Consider the following 22797-nt stretch of genomic DNA (forward strand, 5'->3'; position numbering starts at 1 on the left):
TTGACAAATATGACGTCTAAAAGAACACTAGAATTCCAGCCCCCTTATAGAAGTGTTCAACTCTGTAAATAAACAAAGGCTTGACCTTGGCTGTATCCTTTGGATACTTGCTAGGCCACAATCCATACCTTATAGCATGTGCATCTGCCCATTGTAGGCTTCTGAGGGGCCCTGCTTCCAACCTCCTAGGACACAGGAGCTTTGCTGTGTTATCTCTCAACATCTGGCTTTGAAAAGGTTTGGGCTATCTGTCCCACACTGCCTAGTGGTCTCTTTACACCTACTTGAGAAATTAAGACTTATAGTTCACCTGGACACACTGATGAGATAGTGTTTTGAGGACCTTCTTTTCCTAAAGGGACACATAAGACAGCAAAAAGTTGCATTTGCAAGATTTATAAATCAACTAAAAGCTCAGAACCCAGACACTTTGTATCTGCAATGTCTGATCCGTTGTCTGATTGGAGCCATTCCCTGCTATAGTCACGTTACCATTACCTTGGGCTATAGGAGGAACATTACTTATTCACCAATAAGCATCTGTGACAAAAGGCCAAATGCCCCACAGACAGGCAATGCCTTCTTATTGTTTTGAAGAAAACAGCCAAAAAGCTCCAGACTACTCTCTAGGCCTCCAGTATCAAACACTGAAGATAGTCAACCAGGTTATATCTATGCATACTGTTCTCACTCTCTGCCCCCAATTCTCCCTATGTAACCTGAAGCCAATGTCTGTACCCTTTGAAGATGGCTAAAGATGTACTGAAGTGCTATCTTCCCATGGTTGCCATGTAATAAATCTCCTATCTCTGCCCTTTACCATGTCTCTTGTTTGGCATATGGGGGTTGAAAGGCTGGACCTAACATGGAATGCCTGGACTTTGGTCTAAAAACCCAGTTTCTAAGACATGCCTAGAGGATCAGAAAGGGCACTTTAGAGTCATTTCACCACAAAATTGAAAGACAGTGGGGCAATGAATCACTTTAGGTTTGGCCAAGTCTGCAGACTTGAGGAAGATGTTCCTCATTTTGGAAGGAGACAACATAATTCCAGGAAACTTCAGGCCTCAGTCCTGAATGCCAGAACCAGGGAAACAAACGTAAAGCATCACCCTAAGCAAGTCTGTGCCTTTTATTCACCTCCCCTTGATAAACCTTGAGTGGCTCCGTGGCTCAGTTCTTGCCTTTGATTGTTTTGTCTGCATATTTCCTTCAAAGAGTTGACAAAGCAGCAGTCTTGAGCAGGAAGATAAGAAGCACCAACTCACAGAATAACATCAAGGGGAAAACTGCTAGCTCATCCATTTTGTTGTTCCATTGCTCAAAAGGATCAAAATACCAATTAACTTGCTGGCTCAGAAATCTTTGATATCCTCAGATTTACTGACACTTTTGAAACTCTTGCTCCCACTTGCCTAATGGTTTTCTGATTATGAACAAAGAGGTGCTGATCTGTTTAGCATTTGACCTGTTTTCTTAAATATTTTTAGGTATTCAATACTTTGTGACTAAAAATACTTGTTACATTCGTGAACTAAAATCATCTTTTCCCCCCTTGTTCCACCTCCATAGTTAAGGTGGGAACGTGGGAAGAGTCTTAAAGGGTACTTCTTTCTTAAGCATTATATTATTTTTAATGTGAAGGTTTTCATTTCAAGGGGCTTTTTCTTTTCCCTGGAATTTATCAGAGTTTGGAAAACTTAAAGCAAGTTACCATGTTTAGGATCCTCTCTTCCCTAAGAAAAGGTTGGAGAAATGACCTGGGGATCTGCTTCAAACTAGGAGTGAAGAGTTAGTCAAGGTAGCTGGTGTATAGATTTGAATATTCCTCTCAGTCATCTTTGTGACAGTGCTTCCTCCTCAGAAGGGATTTTGGTGATTGTCTCCCACTATTTCTTGATAGAAAACTCTGTAAATTTTACATGTGATCACCTGCATATGCAAGATACCTCACAGCAGCTGCCCAGGGAAAAGCAGTGTTCCATCCTTAGCAAAAGCTTGGAAAGCTCTGTGTAATTTGTGTATCTCAGTAAACACTGAGTAAAGCACTTGGCAAACATTGATTGAAGAGGCCAAAGCCAGGGAACCTGGGTTCAAATCCTGGCTCTACCATTTATACTGTGGGAACTTGGGAAAGCCACAGAATTTCTTTGTGTGTCTCAATTTCCTCATCTGTAAAATGGGGATAATCAGAGTCAGTCTAACTTGTGGTGTTGTCCTCCAGATCAAACAGATTATATATTTGCTGATAATCCCCTAATGTCCTCTACTTTATGACATTTTCAGTGCTATATTATCAGTCATCCTGTATCAGTGCAGACCCTGGAAAAGCAGATTCACACTCAAACCCTCCATAATCATGCCCCACTTCTGAAGGGACACTTCAATCACAATAACAACATATCTAAAGAATTCAAGACCTAAGAACTTATATAATAAAAATGTCCACTGACATTTTTGTGTATGTCAATACTGGTTCTTGAACTCAGGGCCTTCACACTGTCCCTTAGCTTTTTGGCTCTAGGCTGGAACACTGCTACATGAACCACAACTTCACTTCTGGCTTTTTGCTGGTTAACTGGAGACAAGAGACTCGTGAATTTGCACTGCCTGGGTGGGCTTCAAACTATAATCCTCATCTCAGTCTCCTTTGTGGCTAGGATTACAATTGTGAGTCACTAGCACATTTTAACATCATCAAAAAGGAACTTAACCTGTCCTCTAGGACATTGCCATTCAGTTGGAATACAATTTAAAAGTAGAACATTTGCCAGTACCAGGTGCTTATGCCTATAATCCTAGCTACTCAGGAGGCTCAGAGGTGAGGACCAAGGTTTACAGACAGCCCCAGTGCAAGGCCCTGAGTTCAAGCCCTAGTACTGGCACACACGCACACACACACATTTAAGCAAGTAAATGGATGCCTGCCCATCACATGTTTTAAGGAAGACAGGCAGATGGACCCACTCCAGGGCACAGAGTTGACCAGGGTATAGCAATATTTGGAAAATGCATATTCAAGGATGCTGGTCTGACCTTTTCACAAACTCTTCAAAGAGGATGCGATGGGAATAGCCCTGCCTGCGGATGCTGACAGTCTCCAGGATCCCCGTGGAGCGGAGCTGGGCCAGGACCCTCTCTTCAGAGAACTGTAAGGCCTTGCGGCCATCGTTAGGTTTAATGCAACGCACGAAATGGGGCTGTCCAACCACCATTTTGGAGAGCAGATCCATCAGAGAATACTACCAGGGAGAAAAACACAACAGAAGATGAAGTCACCACTATGAGGAGCCTGCAGAGGCCTTCCGGGCAGTTTGAGGCTTATAAATCGTCCATAAGCCTTTGAGGCACAGGCAGCCAGCAACAGGTGATGGCAATGTAAGTTCTCCTTACAGCTTCCTGAAGATTCAAAGACATTCTTAAACATCTCCTAGTGCCAAGTAATGCCACATACTAAGAACATGCTTTAGTTTTCCCTGTAATGCCACTCCGTTATTCAATATCCAGCTGTAGGGAAAGGCGTTTTCTGTTTCTTTTACCCAAGAACCACTAGAAAGTCTAAGAATTGCTTCATACAGGGAATGCTAGACTAAAAGGTCTGGGGTTGCATGGGCCCAATTCTATTTGTTTCTGAAACACAATTGGCAATGTTGGACTTTTTGTGTGTGTGTGTGTGTGTGTGTGTGTGTGTGTGTGTGTGTGTGTGTGTACGTCCACATGTACCCACATGATGGTCCTAGGGCTTGAACTTGGGGCCTAGGCAATGTCCCTTAGTTTTCACTCAAGATTGACATTCTACTACTTGAGCCACAGCTTCACTTCTGGTTTTTTAGAGACAAGATTCTCACTGATATTGCTGTCCAGGCTGGCTTTGAACCATCATCCTCAGATCTCAGCCTCCTGAGTAGCTAGGATTATTGGCACAAGCTACAGATGCCTGGCTGACTTTAAGGGCTTTTGAGCCGCCTTGTACCTGTTAGATTCCCATGGTACCTTCTATCTACAATTCTGTTCCCAGAGCCTGCCCTTCAGCCTGCCTGGCTCCTGCAGCCTCTGACCCAGCTTCCTATCACCCTGACCACCCAGCCCTGCACAGTCCCTTCCTGGGCCAACTGCTTCAGCATAACTATATCTCTACATAATGCTACTACCTGATGAAGCCACCAAAACTCAGCTACAAGATGCCACAAAAGATGAAGCCACCTGAACTTAGCTCGGGGAGCATGAACTCTAACAGCTTTCCAGCTGTGTAATGAAGGTCAACAAATCTGTGCAAATTGGTAAACAAATGTATGCTTTATCTTTGCATACTACACTATGGGCATTTAGCAGAGTGCTCCTAGAGAAAAATGCTTTTATGCAACAAAGGCATTTTACTAGTTGGAATACCAGAAATAGGGATGGCAGAACTAGGAAAGATGCCAGGCATGGTGGCACACCTATAATCCCAGCACTGAGAAGACTATGAATGAGCTTGGGTTATAGAACCTGACTTGGGCTTAAAAACAACCAAAAATAAAAAACAAATAACCAAGGAAATAATAGGGTAGAGGCAAATAGAATTTGCCATGGGTCAATTCAATTGTGGAACACTAAAGCTAGTGCTTTTCTAGGTATCTGAGCTTGATAAATTTTAATGAACTAACATTTGCTGGAGACGTGACTGACTGATCACTTTAAAATGAAGACGCAGCTCAAATTCGCAGCAGTCCAGTGGCAAGGGCTGAATGCTGGGGTTCTGTCCTTGTAGCTCCCCTCCTATCTGCCCTCCCCATTTCTTTACTGATGCTGGTTTTTTGCCCTGGCCCCAGTGATTCTATGCTATCCGGTATGGGAGTGTGCAGCAAGCAACAAGACAGAGATGAAGCCCAGCTCACCCGGAAGTAGGATGCCATGGTTTGCCTCTTCATGTTGGTGGTTTCTTCAGGATGCCGGATCACCTCAAGAGTGTCCACCTGGAAGCAAGCACAGATGTGGCCAGTCATTTGAAAATGTCCCAATACCTTTCATGCTCCAGGTTCTCCAAAAATCTAGAAGACTATTTGTCAGCTAGCCAGGCTCAGATTGTACCATAGGGACTAGGACCCAAGTACCACCCCAGCCTGAGGCCCGGCATACTCCTGCTGCCCACCAGCCATGTGCTCACTGCAGGCAGGACTTGGGAAAAGTCCAGGGGGGGTCACACCTGGTGCCATCATCTCTATAACTACCCGGGCCAGCAGGGAGGGATTTCTGGATGAAAACAATAGAAGGAGTGGATTGATGGCAAACAGCTGGTGTTTCCTATTTGTAGCTCAACAAACTCTGCTGGGGTGGTGGAGTGGCTTTGCAGGGCCAGTTTCCTGCACAGGAGTGACAGGTCTGGTCTTTTCTGAGCAAGTAGCCAGGGTGTGAAGTAGGGTCCTTTGAACTGGAAGCCACTGTTGCTGCTGCCAGCACCTGAGTTCCTCTAGCCAGATCCTCACTTTCACCTGAGGGATGAGGACAACTACAGCAGGTTTCAGTGAAATTGTAAAATGGGTGCTAAAAAGGGGAGAGGCTGATAATGTTATGCCCAGATTTTGGGTCCCCAAAGACCACCAAGGAGCAGATGCCAATGCAGATGGATGAGAGTCTTTATTGCAAGCTTGAGCCTGGACTCTCAACTGTCACCAACGCAATGGATCTGGATTGAGAGCCCCAACCCTCAGATAGGCAGGGTTTTTATTGTGATTACAACAGGGGCAGGGTATTTCCAGCTTGGCAGATACTTGATTGGATGGCATTTAGCAAGCAAGTTTTGCCCTATTTCTCCTATTTCTATTGGCTATCTACCCTTTCAGTTACCTATTTTGGCTTTGATAACAGGAACTGGCCTTGGTATCAGAAACTGACAGCAGGTGGTCACGTAGCACTGATGCAGGGGGTTAGTGTAGGGGGTAGAGCAAGTCATAAATGGGCTAAGCAAGCCATTTACAGAGCAGAATTTTGTTGTGAGGCTGACCTACTACCAACTTTATTTTAATAATTGCTACCATGTTTCCCCATTATCACATGAGCGGGCCAGAACAATTCAGTACTCAATTCTAAGTAAACCAACCCAACAGTTATATTGGCATTTCTACTACTATTATGGTTATTTCTATAGTCTGTGACTATGATCATATTTTACTGTCCATTACCATGGTTGTTACCCAGGTACAGAGGGGAATAAGGGCTCTCTATATTTTTAAATGTCAAACTACAAGAAACTAGTCTCATGGGTGGGGGTGTAGCCCTCTAGCATGGAGTCATCATCAGGGTTTACAAGTTGTTATAATTTTAACACTAAAACTTTATATTTAGTCACTCAGGTTCTCAGGTTAGCCCTTACAATACTTGGGAGCATGTGCGAAATGGAAGACAACCTTCAACTGGATTGGATAAAGAAAAGGCTTGCCAGATGCTAGTAGCTCAAGCCTGTAATCCTAGCTATTCAGGAGGCTGAGATGTAAGATTCAGGTTTGAAGCCATCCTGGGCAGACAAATCCAAGAGACACTGATCTTCAGTTAATCAGCAAAAAGAAGTGAATGTGTGGCTCAAGTGGCAAAGGGCTGCTAGCCTTGAGTGAAACAAGGTCCTGAGTCTAATCCCCAGTACCACCACAAAACCAAAAAGCTAAAATATAAATACAGGTTTATTTATCAAATGGAGAAATTATAGGACAGAGGCAAGATAGATGAGTGGGAAAATTTATGTTTTTTGGTTTGTTTTTTTAAACAAATATCAGAGGTAGTAGATTCAGAAGTTGAATTCAGGAGATTCTGCATCTATCTTCTCCTTTGAGATGGTAACAAACAAAACATTTTCACTCTCTCCAAAAAAACACTCAGAAAAAGCTGGAAGTGATGCTCTACTCCAGAGGTAGAACGTTAGCCTTGAGCACAAAGAGGCTCAGGGACATCGCCCAGGCCCTGAGTTCAAGCCCCAGTACTAGCAAAAACAAAAAACCAAAACATAACAAGAAAAATCCCAACCCAAAGATGAGATCACAAAGTCTCTGACAGAAATTACTGTAATTCAACTTCTCAGCCACTGGTAACCCCACCCCTGTAGACTGGCCCTACTGATAGGGATTTCTCACGGGCAATCCCAGTGCTCAAATCCCAGGTGAATGCTGCTGTTCTTTCCCTAGAGACACTCACTTTCAGTCTATTGAAAGTGTATTTGTAACAGGTGCTTAAACTATTTTTGCTGCCAAGAATTAGTTAAATGCAGGAGAATAACCTGTCATCTATCTGCGCCTCCATTTTGTGTTTGTCATCATTGCAAGCTGTTCTCTCCATGGTCACTTTGCAATCCTCTTCAGTTCCAGAAAAGACAGGACTAGGCATGCGGGTCTTGTGACAAAGACTAAAATTTATCCTAAGGAACTGCTGAGCCCTGCAGGACAGATCACCACCCCCCCCACACACACACACACAAGGATAATGATCACTAATAATCAGGATGTACTCTAGAGCTGGAGAAATCATCTCATGGGAACCAGTTTGCTCCCCTCAACTTCTCCAGAAACTGAGAGAACCACAAGTGAGATAATGACCAGCTAGGCTATGCCTGTAACCAGAACTCTTAAACTATACACACCTTTGTCTCCTATACCTAATACTTCCTCTATGCAAACCACATGCTCGTGTCTGGAAGGAAGCTGGCTAAAGACAAACTAAGGTACCTTCTTCCTGTGGCATCATACTGTGTAATCTCTTTCTCTATCATGTTGCTTTCCTAGTAAACTTTTCTAGCACTTGTGTTACATGCATTCATGCCTGAATCATTTTCATATTAGACCTAAGAATCAGGGTTGGTTAGTTGTACTGAATTTCTGGTAACAAAGTCACTACACTGTGCCAAATACTTTGCCCACATCATACCATTAACTCAAAAATGATAGTGTCAGAGAAATATGATTCCTATTGTACACATGAGAAAGTTGAAGCTCAGAGACTTCAGGTAAGTTTCCTGGAGTCTTGTCACCAGTATATGGTTGTGCCTAGATTGAAACAGTGTTCTAATTCCTTACTCATCACTACACACTGCCACCCTATGTGGTTTGGTATAACTTATAAAATCAAAGTCTGAAAGCATAGTATTATTAAAAAAAAAAAAAAAAGCTTCGCCTCATCTGTCAACTGAAGTTAGTGTAGGATAAAGACAGTCCAAATCATCTTACAAACCATCCAGATCTCAACAGTAAATACAAAACCAGAGAATCTTCTGGTCTGGGGGGGTCGGTGAGAGCTTGCTATCTGCATATTAAAACCTCAAAAGTGCTTTTACTTATTATCATCCTCACAGGACCTTTTGTCAGGAATTTTTACTGCTGTTGAGTGATAGATACATCCATCCTTTAGGAAGAAAAAGACCTGTCAGCATCACCCATTCCCAGAAGCCTCTGGGGCACTGAGTAGGAAAGCCTTTGACCAGCCCATGCAATGCTGCTCAGTGCACTGGAGCCTTTGGGGTTCAGGACATGCCACCCCAAACTGGGCATCTTAACCTTTGAGAAACCAGCAGAATCAGGAGTATCCCTTCTCACTGTCCATCCTCTGAAAAGGCTATAACACAGGAGGGTCCTCTCTGATCTCCTTTTCCCATAAAGGCCTCCATACCGGAACGAAGGTCACAAGAGGGCACCAAACAGGACCTGAGCAGACAGGCCTTGCTACCCAGCTCTTCATCAGATCAGATGTGTCCTCTAATTATACGTCTACATGAAAGTCCACAAAAAATACACAGATTTCCTTATGTATCAAATATTAATGATTTATGTTGGATTCTTCCTCCCCAACATCCTGTGCATTAGTAAAAGTAGGGAAATTCTGCAACTGTCAAAGATTTGCTGGCCTTTATAGAGGCTTCAGGGACTAAATATATACTCAGCATTAAGATTTCTTGGTCACATGTACATCTCTAAGAGGAGAGCTAGAGAGCCAGCAGGCATGGCTGTGAAGTGATATAGCATAGGAGGTGACCATGGAGGGAGTGGGGGAGGGAAACAGAGTCCTCTCCCCCAAGGGAGCTTGCCACTGAAATTTCATATTCATATTCATAACTCTACAGTTAAGAAAGACAAACTAGCAAGATAACAAATGAATAAATCCAATTGAAATGAAGTTAATTTCACAGAACAGTCCAAAGCAGTAAAATATTAACTATTATGAAAATAAAATATTAGCTTTTAAAACAACTATTAAGGGAACAATGAGGGATAAAAAAATGGAAAAGCTAATTCTAATTATGATATTGGGAAAGGGGTGATGTTCAAGCACCAACTCCAAGATACTTTTCTTTTTCTTCTTTCTTTGCTGGTCCTGGGGCATTGTCTCTGAGCTGTTATCAAAGCTGTGTAACTCTACCACTTGAACCACAGCTCTCCACTTCTGGCCTTTTGGGGGTAGTTACTTGGAGATAAGAATCTCATGGACTTTTCTGCCCAGGCTGGCTTCAAACCACAATCATCAGATCTCAGCCTCCAGAGTAGCTATGATTACAGGCATAAACCACCAGCATCATTTTGTCATCCATCATAAGGTTCACAGCTCAATTCCTCCAACAGGCAGGATGAAGAAGAGAATAAATAGCATACACATTTCTTTAAAAAATTTAAATTGTTATAAAGGTGATATAGAGGGGTATACACATTTGTAAGGTTACACAAGACAGGAGCTACAAAGAAGCAAGCACTGTAAAATCATGGCAAGTGACCTGATAACTGAGATAGTTACTACTCCAGGACTTGTGAGTAGGTGGCTAGGGTTATCAAGATGAATACACTGGTCCAAGAGATGATTCACATCCTGGGAAAGGCCAAGAGGGATGGCAGGAGATTTTATTGTGTCATTTTGGATGGCACATATGTAAAATTCATGAATTATTTCTTTCTTAATTTTTCATTTGATTGCTGGGAATATGGCCTAGTGGCAAGAGTGCTCGCCACATATACATGAAGCCCTGGGTTCGATTCCCCAGCACCACATATATAGAAAATGGCCATATATAGAAAGTGGCACTGTGGCTCAAGTGGCAGAGTGCTAGCCTTGAGCAAAAAGAAGCCAGAGACGGTGCTAAGGCTCTAAGTCCAAACCCAGGACTGGCAAAAAAAAAAAAAAAACAACAACAACACCTGAATTTTTCATTTGAGATTTTTGGACCATAGTCAATGTAGGTAACTGAAGTCATGGAAAACTAAGCCACAGATAAGAGGGGGATTTCTGTATATAAAATAAACATCAGTCAGGCAATCTTTAGATCCTGGCTAAATATTAGCCAGGAGAGTAGGACATCTAAAAATATATTTTACAGTTGGATATTTATGAATCCTTCTAACACAGCTCTTGCACAGACAACTGTACACCTTGTTTTTTAAGAGGCCAGAACTGAGAGGTAGGAAATAGTTTCTGTGCTTCCTGCTGACTGTATTTGGTCCAGGTATCTTCCTCTGCAGGTTGGTGATGGCCCCAAGGAAAAGTGCTTTACCTATTTCTAAATGGACTTTATTTCTAAGTTGTCATTATTCTTCATCTTACGTCATATTTGGAGAATTGTAAGGTTTCTGTGACTTGGTTTCAAATTCCCAAACGCCCAATTTTTTTAGATGCCTTCAGATTGTTTACCAAACCACTCAGGCCATGGGCTGATGGAGAGAACTAATGCTGGCCATTATCTCGAAGACAAGAGCTGACCTCTTCTTCATCCATCTCCACATCATCATTGGTACAATCCTGTGACTCACCTTGGCTTTCCCAGCACTGAAATGTGGAGGCAAAGATCTTGAAGCTGCTGTTATCTTGGCTCGTGTCTGGGCCAAATTACCTAAGCAAAAAGGACAAAGAACTTCAATTGAAGGAAAAGTTTAAGTAATTGAATCATGAGTGTTTTTTTTCCTTTCATGACCCTGTATTTTAATAAATTTTAAAATGATCTGCTCTGAATTTGAAAAATTTTGCAATTCAATTACATAAATTATAGTAATTCTTTTAAAATCATAAATGAGTATTACCACCTTGCATGAGCATAAAAAAAACAAGCATCAAAAAGTATCTACAGGGGCTGGGGATATGGCCTAGTGGCAAGAGTGCTTGCCTCCTATACATGAGGCCCTGGGTTCAATTCCCCAGCACCACATATACAGAAAACGGCCAGAAGCGGCGCTGTGGCTCAAGTGGCAGAGTGCTAGCCTTGAGCAAAAAGAAGCCAGGGACAGTGCTCAGGCCCACTCAGCCCCAGGACTGGCCAAAAAAAAAAAAAAAAGTATCTACAGGAATGGAGGGAAATTACCTCAGCACGATATGGGCTGTACATGACACACCTAACACCACACTCAGCTCTTCCTCTATGATCAGAAAGAAGGTTAAGGATGCACACACTCACCACACCTATGAAACATATTAGGAGTCCTAACTAAAACAATTAGACAAGAAAAAATCACTCATATGAGAAAGGAATAAGTAATTTAAGTAAAATTATCTCTGCCACAGATGACATAATCATATAGAAAATCCTAAAGGTCCACATTTCAAAATTACTGTCATGGGGTTGGAGACATGGCTAAGTAGGTAAAGCACTAGCCCAGAAGTGAAGGTGTTATGGAGAACAAGTTTGGTCCTCGTCTCAGACCAAAAAAAGAAAAAAGAAAAGAAAACAATACTGTCAGAAGTAATAAATGAATTAAGAAAAGTTGCAGTGTCAGTGATACAAGTTAGTAGAAAAGCCAGGAGGTCGGATAAGCTGACAACCCAAAGCCTGCCTGACAAGGACAAGGAGGGAGTGAACTACAAAAGAATGAGAAAACAAGGACAAAAGAATATGGAAATAAGGACTGGACAGTCTCCTTTCTAGAAACAGAAACAAAAAGGAGAGTCACCAATCAGAAAGCCATCTGCTTCTCACTATTTAATCCGAAGCTAAGTTCTGTAATTTCAGATGGCTAAAGATCACCAAGATAGCAGACATAGGCTGAACTTCCATCTTCCTTGAGGCATATCTATTCCATGCATTCTCTTTCTTGGCTGTTTCTTTTCTAATAAACTTTACTATCATCTTTACTTATGTTTGTGTCTTTCCTGAATTCTTCTTTTGCCAGACCTAAGAATTGTGGTCGTTTTGTTGCTCCAAACTTTCTGGTAAGATATTTGGTGCATTGTCTTAGAAGCTAGAAAATAAATATCTTTTCTGAGTTGGATTCGTGGAATAGTTATTATAAGGTTTATTAAAGTAGGTAGCCAATAAAGGAGAACACCTCGTCGTATTCAGGCAGGAGAGAAAAGTTTATTCCCAAACTGCTGGCCTGTGACCAAGGTGATGCATGGTCGGAAAGAGGGGGTGACCCATGCTCGGTGCTGCCTTATTTAGGGCAGAGGAGGGGTATGTGGCCAGGTGGATTAGGATGTGACCTCAGGGAAGGGGAAAGTAACTGCCTCCAGGTATGCCAGTTACCCAGGTAACTGGATGGAGACTTAACCAGGTGTGGGGCATCTGCATGGAACCCTTCCAGGGTGGACCTTATAGTTATATCTGCATGCATAGTAACATATAAAAGTCAGTAATATTATACTGGGCACCAGTGACTCCTACCTTTAGTCCTTAGCTACCTAAGAGGCTGAGATATGAGGATCTCAATTCAAAGCCATGTTGGACAGAAAAGTCCCAGTGAGACTCTTTATCTCCAATTACTACCAAAAACACCAGAAGTGGAGCTATGTGGCTCAAGTGGTAGAGCACTAACCTTGACCACAAATGCCCTGAGTCAAACCTCAGGACTGGCACTAAAAAAAAAAAAAAAATCAGTTACATTGCTATTCACTAATAAGAAATTATCTGAAAAAGAAATTAAGAAATTCAATTCATAATAATAGTATAAAGAATGAAGACTCCAGAATAACTTTAACAAAGATAAAAAAAATCTTATGTACTAAAAAGTGTGAGACATTGCTGAGAGTGACTGAAGAGGATACAAACAAATGAAAGGACATCACAGCTCATGGACCAGGAGACTTAAGATTGAATTTTTTAATTAAAAATTCTAATAGTAAACTATTGATCTACAACTCAATACAGTCTGTGTAAAAAGCCCAAAGATATACTTTGCAAAAACAAGGGGAAAAAAAGCCCTAAAATCCATATAGAACCAGAAAATTGCCAAAACAAATCTTGAGAAAAAGCATACCTGGAGGCTTCACATTTCTGGACTTTAAAACATATTGCAGTCATATGCAGTCATATTCAATGTACACTATGTAAATTCTACTACATAACTGAAGGGTACAAATGGGAGGGGGAATAAGAGAGGAGAACAGTGGAAGATCACCAAGATGATCAAGATGCATTGTACTCCTAACCTGACCTCTTGAATTGACCTCTGGATGGAAGTACCAACCAATGAAATAAAACTGGGCCCAGAATATACCCACTATATATGATCAAATGATCCTTGACCCAGGTGCTGAACCTAACCAATGCAAAACACAAATAGTATTAGGAAACTCTCTACCTGTAAAAATGAAATTCAATCCTTATCTTACTCTATACGCAAAAAGTCAATTTAAAATATTGAAAGAGATTCCACCTCACCCCAGTAAGAATGTCCTTTATCAAGAAAACTAACAATAATAAATGTTGGAGGGGATGTGGCCAAAAGGGAACACTACTTCATTGTTGGTGGGAATGTAAACTGGTTCAGCCACTCTGTATAATGGTATGGAGATTCCTCAGAAGGCTAAATATAGAGCTCCCCTATGACCCAGCAGCCCCATTTTGGGGCATCTACCCAAAAGACCACAAATAAGAACACACTAAAGCTACCAGCACAACAATGTTCATCGCAGCACAATAAAATATGGAACCAACCCAGATGCCCCTCAGTAGATGAATGGATCAGGAATATGTGGTACATATACACAATGGAATTTTATGCCTCTATCAGAAAGAATGACATTGCCCCATTCGTAAAGAAATGGAAGGACTTGGAAAAAAAATTATACTAAGTGAAATGAGCCAGACCCAAAAAAACATGGACTCTATGGTTTCCCTCATAGGGAATGATTAGCACAGGTTTAGGCTAGTCACAGCAAAGGATCACAAGAGCCTAATAGCTATGCCCTTATGAATGCATAAGATGATGCTAAGTGAAATGAACTCCATGTTATGGAAACAAGTGTTATATCACTGTTGTAATTACTTTCAACATGCCACGTAAAACCGTAGCTTCTATTGTTGACGATCCTCTTGTATCCCCTTCCTGTGACTGTATCTTATCTGAGTACATTGGAAACTGTATATACTGATTTTAGAACTAGGGAAGTGAAACGGAATATCAAAATCGAGAGACAAAGGATAAAAAAACAAACGACTCAAAAAATAATACTTTCAAAACCATTTGGTGTAAACCAACCGAACATCTCATGGGGAGAGAGGGAAAGGGGGAGGGGGAAGGGGGGAATGAGGAAGGAGGTAACAAACAGTACAAGAAATGTACCCAAGATCTAACATATGAAATTGTAACCTCTCTGTACATCACTTTGACAATAAATAAGAAAAAAAATAGTGAAAGATACAAACATAAGATCTATAGCTATAAAACTCATAGGAGAAAACATAGAAAAAACACTTTATAACTCTTGGCAACGTTTTGGAGGATATAATGCTAAAAAATGTAGTAAAAATGTAGACCAAAAAATGGCAACAAAACCAAAATAGATAAGAGAGTATGTGAAACCAATAGCTTTTGTGTAGCAAAGGACACCACCAAGAGAACAAAGAGAAAACCTTATAAGATGGGAGAAGCATTTGCTAACCATGTATCCCATCAAAAGATATACAGAACTCCTATCATCAATAGCATGAGACAAATAAACAACACAAAAAATCCAATTAAAACATGGTCAAGGTGCTGGAATAGACATATCTCCAAAGAAGGCATACAAATCTCTAGCAGTCATATGGAAAGATGCTCAACATTGCCAGCCATCAGAGAGATTAAAGTCAAAATGATGGTGAGATGATATTTTTTATCTCATTCTTGTTAGGATGGCTGTCATAAAATTTAAAACAAAACACTAAATAATAAAACCAGAAAGGAACAAGCATTGAAGATGTGGAGAAACTGAACCTTCTGTGCTATTGGTGGAAATGGAAAATGGAATAACTGTTAGGTTTTTAAAGTAGGTAGCCGGTAAAGGAGAACGCCACGTGGTATTCAGGCAGGAGAGAAAGTTTATTACCAAACTGCTGGCCTGTGGCCAAGATGATCCATGGCTGGAGAGAAGGGAGAGAGAGAGGGCGACCCCCACCCAGCCCTGCCTTATATCTAGGGCAGGGGCAAGGGGTGTGGTCAGGTGGATTAGGATGTGACCTCAGGGAAAGGGGAGGTAACTGCCTCCAGGTCTGCAGGTTACCCAGGTAACTGGGTGGAGACTTAATGAGGTGGGGGCATCTACATGGAGCCCTCAGGGAGAGGACATTACAATAACTATTCGGAAACAATATGGAGGTTCCTCAAAAAATTAAAACTATGATCCGTAGCCCTGAAAGGACATTTAAAATAATTCTACCACATGGCCCAGCAATCTCACTTCTAACTATTTATTCAAATAAGAAGACACAGAGTTTTATTTCTACTCCAATGTTTAGTATACAATTACAACAACTCAGAGGTAGAAATTAACTAAATGTCCATCCGTGGAGGAATAAGGAAAGTGTGGTGTACGTATGTGTTGGAATATGATCTGGTTTTAGAAAAAGAAAGCTTATCTACCACAACGTATCCATGAATCTGAATGTGATTATGCTAAATAAAATAAGACAGCCACTGACCCACAAACACTGCATGATTCCACAAGATATCTGAGAGGTTATCAAACTCAGAAGGTGAGGATAGAATGGTGGTGAGCAGGGTTCGAGTAGGGAGGGAGTGGGTAGCTGCTGTGTAGAAGGCATTCGATGTCAGTCATGCAATATTGCAAGAACAATGTTCATAGAGTAAAGAGAGCGAAGTTTTCTGTAGTGTGCAGTTAAATTTTTATTAAGAAGAGTCAGATTTCAAGATATATATGTATATGTATATATGTATGTATGTATATATATGTATATATGTATATGTTTTTACTACAGAAAACATAAGATACCACAAGTCATTGGAAGAGATAAACAGGGAGGGAAAAAAATTGAAGGGAGTTCTGCTGAGAAAGAAGTTGAACATCAAAGAACCCCACTGTGAGGACTAGGAAGCTGAAACGTAGATTAAGACATAGGATCTAGTAGTGGGAAATATGTCTTTGCCTAGGTTCACAGATAAGGGTCCTATATAAAAGGCAAAGGAACAAGAGAAAAGGATGTAGGTTCATTAGTTTATGGAGAAGAGAAATATGATAGGAAAAAGAATATGAGCTAATGGCACAGCTTGAGCACTGCTAATTTGAAAATCTCCAAAGCTCCAAAATCTGAAAATGTTGAGAGCTTCTATGATACCACAAGTGGGAAATCCTCCTCCACCCCACCTAAACTTTGCTTCAGGCAAAAGCATTTTATTAGTGTTGTTGTTATTAATACTGTTTGGGGATTCGAGATTAAGCACAGATCCGTGATGTGGCAAGTTCTATCACTGAACAATGCCCCCAGCCTCATGCACAAAAATTACTTAAAATATCATATAAAATAGGGGATGGGTTATAGCTCAAAGCAGAGCACTTACCTAGGAGGTGTCAGGTCCAGGATTTGATCACCCGCAACACATGCACATTATCTATCTATCTACCTATCATCTACCTGCATACTTATCATTATCTGTCTTATGTATTATGTATGTATATATACACATACATGTGCAAATGTATATATATGCATATAAGGAAGCGGAAGGAGTATGAAATTATCTTCAGACTGGTTACCAAATTGTGTATGTGTGAAACAAATGAAGTTGTGTTTAGACTTAGGTCCCATTCTCAATACATGTACTCAGTACATGCAAATATTATCAAATCTGAAAAGTCCAAAATCAGAAACACTTCCGCTTCCAAGTGTTCTGGACAAGGATCTCTCAGCCTGGATTATTATGGTGAAGATAATGTTGTGCTGAGAATAATTTACATAGGTCTCAAAGCAGAGAGTAAAAGGCAAGACATTTTCACCAATTAATTTTCTTTGTGAACAACCAAATCACCCAAGGAAAGAAGAGGGAGAAGAAGGACTGGCAGGAGGGGGGAGGGACAGACTGACAGGCAGACCACTCTCAATCCTGCTGCTTTTCTGTCTTTGAAGGCTCAGCCTAGCTTGTCAGATTCCCCTCTCCCCTCCTGACGTACTCACCCACCCTCCACCAAACCAAGTGTGTAAAGAGAGGTGTTTGCATTTTTATCTACACTGTCATTTGGTTCTGTAGCAATTTTTTTAAGTTGTCAGTGAAAAGAAATGTTATAATTTGTATATATGCGAGATGCTCAAGATTTCAAAGTTTGAGCAAGTGTAGCACAAAGATGTCCAAATGTTTCCTCTGGTGCTATCTTCAGAGGCTAAAGTGTGATTAATAGCCCAGAAAGAACCCTTTGAAGCAGGATTGGTGACATCAAAGTCGTAATCCAGGGGTGGCAGGAGCTTTAGAAGGAGGGGGAAGCATTTTCACACATTTCAAAGGATTTACAGAGTGAATAAACAATAGACCTGCAGATGTGACACACACACACACACACACACACACACACACACACACCTTTCAGAAATGTAACCTAGAAGTTTTCATTTTAATTTAAATGTAAATATAGTGTTCACACTCCTTTCAAATGGTAAGCATCTGCTGAGCCTCACCAGCACCACTTCCTGCCCAGCCTCCCTCATTACCCCCAGAGCCCTCTTGGGCTCTTGGGTCTAGGAGAACTCGCTGTGAGGTATCTGGTGCAATTCCTATCCTACCTGGGAACTAGGTTAAAGGAGTCACAGGAAATGGAGCTAGCAAGGCATCTACACATTCCCCTGGTTCCAGCTGAAAGGGAGAGACTGGAGGTCTGAAGACCAGAGCTACAACTTTGAAAAGATGATGATTTCCTGCCATCTTCCAAAGATTTTCACCTCTGGGAAAGTTCTCAGCAACTATGATGTCATCTTTAGTTGTTTTTTAAGAATTGACCCAGTCATAGGTGGGTATTTGAGAGAATCCATTCTGGACTTGAATCTCCCTCTGCTGCCCACTCTGGGCTTACAGGATTGTTGCAAGGTACTTTGGACATTCCTTGCACAACCTCTAGCTTTAATTTTCCTTCCAGACACAAGCAATAGGCCAATAAACAGATACATAATTGCAAAGCAATGTAAAAAAAAAAAAAAAAAGAAGAAGAAGAGCTGTCTGAGTCAAATGATTACAATACAAGGAGCTATAAGCAACAAAAAAATCAAACACTTCAGTTCATGCAACTAAATTGAGTCATCTGAGCCCGAGAATTAAAACCCCTATATTCCTCAGTCATCTTGGATACCAAGGGTGGAAATCACTGTTCACTGGACAATAGACTTGTGCTATTACTCCATCAACATGACCTCCTTTTGGGAAACACCTGCCAAAGCAAATGATGATTGTTCACTACAGAATCTCCCAGAAGACTCACCAACTCTTCCATAACAAGTGACACATGCCAACCACAGAGAATATGCTATGATCCTATTCCATCCATCCCGAACTTGTTCAGGAAGGCTGGGGCAGAAGAATTGTGAGTTCTAAGCCAGCCTGAGCGCTACAAACCAAACAAGCTCAAAAAACAAAGACAACCAAGGAAACAAAGAAGAAGCTACTGAGTAGAGAACTTCATTGCAATTTAGAGCAGAAAGTGTTATAATAAACTTCTACATAAAATGACACCAAAGAACAGAAGCTAAGATTTCCGGGATGGGGGGGGGGGATGAGAAAACAATGAAGACAATGCACAAGCTTGATTTTGAAGACTTAGCAACAGTTGGACAGGAAATAGATTTTATGTTGAAGACATGAGTCTTTTTTTTAAGACTCAAAATGTTCATCTGCACATTCTACAGAGAGCATTTATAAGTTAGACACACAGGAAAATTTTTCATTTTAAAATTCAATGTCTAATAATATTAAAGTACTCATTAATTTACCTTGCAAGCATTTAAAACAAAGCTTAATTTCCATCCCCTAAGACTAACTGAGGGGACAGTTTAGGAAGAAGAAATGGAGGGGGGAAAGGGAGACTGTACTAAACCTAAGTCATAGGTGGGACCTTGGATGAACGCTTTGCCCTGCTCCTCTGCTACCTTCAGATAGAATGCCTGTCCATGGTGTGGCCAAAGACAGGCGCTTTGGATCCAAGCATACTGTACCAATAAAGCCAATGTCTTGAGAAGAATGTCATGGGACAGGTAACTGTAAGCAGAGAAGTGACATTCCATATCCTAAAGACTGGAATCCCAAATAAAACACCCAGGAAGGAGAGAATAAACTACGTAATGAAGAAAAGTTTCCTCTCTCAAAGTTCTGCTCAACACATTTTATCTACTGAGGGTGAGCCAGTCACAAGATTTCCCTGACACTTATGTGTGGACATGTCTTCATTTAAGGCAGAAAGCTGGGGCTGGGGATATGGCCTAGTGGCAAGAGTGCTTGCCTCGTATACTTGAAGCCCTGGGTTCTATTCCCCAGCACCACATATACAGAAAATGGCCAGAAGTGGCGCTGTGACTCAAGTGGCAGAGTGCTAGCCTTGAGCAAAAAGAAGCCAGGGACAGTGCTCAGGCCCTGAGTCCAAGGCCCAGGACTGGCAAAAAAAAAAAGGCAGAAGGCTGCACAGGGCTTCAGAAAATGAGGTACCACTGTCTTCCCAATGTGCAGGATTGCAAGTCAGTGCTGAGAGCTATGCATGCTTCCCTCCATTCCCTCTTTATCATGAAAACACGAAGCAATGAGAAGGTCATTAGGCCTCAAATGAGGAAAATTAGGTTCTAATCTCAGTCCTGTCATTGACTTGGGCTCACTTCTACTCTGGGAACCTGTGTTATGTTTTGCATAGCAAGTTCGAATAGAAGATGAGTATGCACCATAGTGTTCTGCCAAAGGCTTATGGCACACACCCTTGGGGCTCATTTATCAGTCACATGGTATTGAGAGGGTGGAGCCTATAACAGGAAGCATCAAGAAATAGCACCCTGTCAATCAAGTACCACAAATTGGGGAAACTTGATTTTCTTTTTTTACCATGGCCAGATTTTCCATTTGCCAATGTTCTCTTCACAGCTGACTATGTCAGCCGCAAGACTCCATTTCCATGGCCTCTCTAGGTTTTCTCTTTTTTTCTATTTGCTGTAATAGGTAAGGTAAATTCGTGTAGCTCTTTCATTTTATATCTTTCATGTTTCTTAGCACAAGAGAGAGGAATATAAGTGCTCCCTCTCAATATTTCCCAGGTCAATGAATGTATGGCACTCATCTTCAGCATCTGCTTAGTGGCTATTCTCCTAGTAAAACAATGTTTCCTTTCATTTGTGTATTAGCATATATTAGCCACTTTCTAAACCTCCAGCTCTCATGTGTAGGCTTGTGATTCTTTCTTTTGCTTGCCTCTGAAAGTGCTTTCCATTTTCACATTGGCCAATGAATGACTATTTCATATCATCAGCCCCTTTATAAAAGTGCCCAATGTATAAAAGCACCCAAGTATGAATGCTTAAGGAAAACTACTTGAGGATCTAGAAAATACAGAGGAAGCTAGGCTCTTGGTGACTCATGTTTGTAATCCTAGTAATCGTAGCTACTCAGGAGGCTGAGATCTGAGTCGAAGGAAGGAAGGAAGGAAGGAAGGAACGAACGAACGAACGAACGAACGAAGGAACGAACGAAGGAACGAACGAAGGAACGAAGGAAGGAAGGAAGGAGAGAGAGGGAGGGAGGGAGGGAGGGAAGGACATAAAGACAGTGTCTATAGGAAACAAAAAATGGTGATGTGTTTTTGCTTGGCAGCATCACTCATCTGGAATAATCTATGCTACCATAGGTCTGGACACCCATACACACATTTCCTCGGTGGGAAAAATGGCTCCCGAGCTCAGGCTTTTTCTTTTTTTCTAATTTATAAAATTCCAGTGCTCATAATGGCCTCTTCTACTCAACCTTATATGTGTGATGTGTTGAAGAATAAAATTAATGTAACTTTTATTTCTTAAGTATAGACATTGATTTTTTTCTGGGAATTTGGCTTTATAGAACTTGTGATATAGTATGCAGGATAATTTTTTTAATCTTTCTAAAGTTTATTCTACAGACATTGGATGCAATTATTGTTTTTTTTCTCCTTAGAAATCACCTATTAAAATAAAGGCCAGCAAGGATTATTTATCTGATGAAGGAATTCTACAAATCTTTCAACTGTGCTGATTGCAGGGGCTGCAGCTAGTCAATGCACTTGCGTCTGAGTCCTTTCAAGTCAAATTAAGTACATTTCAATTAATACCTGCTGTTGGTATTGATTTCCAGAAATATAGAAATGACTTGGAGTTACAAGCTCCTTGAAGCCAGGCATTAAGTATCTATTTCTATTCCCAAAAATTAATTCAAAGGTTATTTCTTCAACATTTGTGAGAAGATTTGCAACGTGCCCTATATACAGCAAACATTTGAAAGTTTACTGAGACAGCACAACGTACCAGAACAACACACCAGACCGTGACTGTCCTTGCCTGCTAAATGCGGATGGCTCTACCTTCTCTTGCCAAACTTATTATCAGAGCCTTCACTGGAAGACTACATACTGCTTATCATCCTGAGGAAATAAGTGACTGCGAACCATGAGTCATAACTCTAAATGTAATAAACTTCTGATTTAAATATTTCTGGGCAATGTCTCATCAAAGCCAAAGATGTCTTTAGTGATGAATGCAACACTGAAAACTACCCACAGATCTAATTAACATAAAGCCTTTAACTCCACATTGGATTGTAAACTCCTTGGGGGCATGTACCAAATCTGTTCTACTTTCCAATACACATCTACTGCTTAACACTATATACCTACCATATAGTAAATGCTCAATAAGTATGTGAATGCTAATGAGTAAATGAACCATGGGGCACTGAATTTTTATTTAACCAGACATCCAGAGTACTCTGCCGCAGGCCATAACTCATGTCACTTCCCTCCACATGGCCTGCTTTTAGGTGGGTCCTGACCATGCCATGATCTTTTCCCTATTACAGACTCTGCTCAAGCTATTGGATGCCTGGATTATAGAAGGCAGCAGTGAATTCTGGGGTAGAACTGCCTGGAGTTTGTTTCTGCTCTGCTACTTGTTAGAAGACTTGGGTGACTTACACATCTACTTAGTGTCTGAATTACACCATCAAGGCAGCTCCAGGAACATTTACAGAGCTTAGGGAATAAACTGTCCCTGTTAAATTTATCATTAATTCCAAGTATCATTAATACACTGGTGGGGGAAGACACTGGAGGCCATGGTGCAAGGGATTTGATGGGAGCCAGGAGAAGCTTCTAGAAGGCCTGATTAGCCAAGGAGGTCTGGTTGAAGTTAAGCCACTGGGCTCAACTTAGTGATCATTTTTATGGCATATATTTTGAGACTGGTAAAAGCACTATTCGTGAAGCATTCTAATAAAATAGTTATACAGAATAGCCAATATTCTATTGCTTATAAATGGGCATGATTCTAGGCTAGGATGGTTGGATGGTTAGGGAAAAAGAATAAATAAGTTGAACTTAAGGTTTGAGGGTTTATTTTATTCTTTCCTCATAATCTTAAAATATTATTTCTAAAATAGAAAATGTAAATCA

The 22797-nt window shown here is 41.0% G+C and overlaps 1 protein-coding gene across 1 annotated transcript in view; it reads right to left on the bottom strand.

Annotated features, from left to right (window-relative positions):
- The window catches only part of Myo3b (myosin IIIB), a 408218-nt gene that overhangs the window by 168192 nt on the left and 217229 nt on the right, over positions 1 to 22797 (bottom strand). The window contains exons 22-24 of the mRNA XM_048345752.1: positions 10752 to 10831; positions 4878 to 4955; positions 3037 to 3242 (exon numbers count right to left, since the gene is read on the bottom strand). Of these exons, the coding sequence (XP_048201709.1) occupies positions 3037 to 3242; positions 4878 to 4955; positions 10752 to 10831 (364 nt within the window). The remainder of the gene's footprint in view (positions 1 to 3036; positions 3243 to 4877; positions 4956 to 10751; positions 10832 to 22797) is intronic.

Source organism: Perognathus longimembris, chromosome 4 (genome assembly GCF_023159225.1).
Source record: "Perognathus longimembris pacificus isolate PPM17 chromosome 4, ASM2315922v1, whole genome shotgun sequence".
NCBI classification, from domain to species: domain Eukaryota; kingdom Metazoa; phylum Chordata; class Mammalia; order Rodentia; family Heteromyidae; genus Perognathus; species Perognathus longimembris.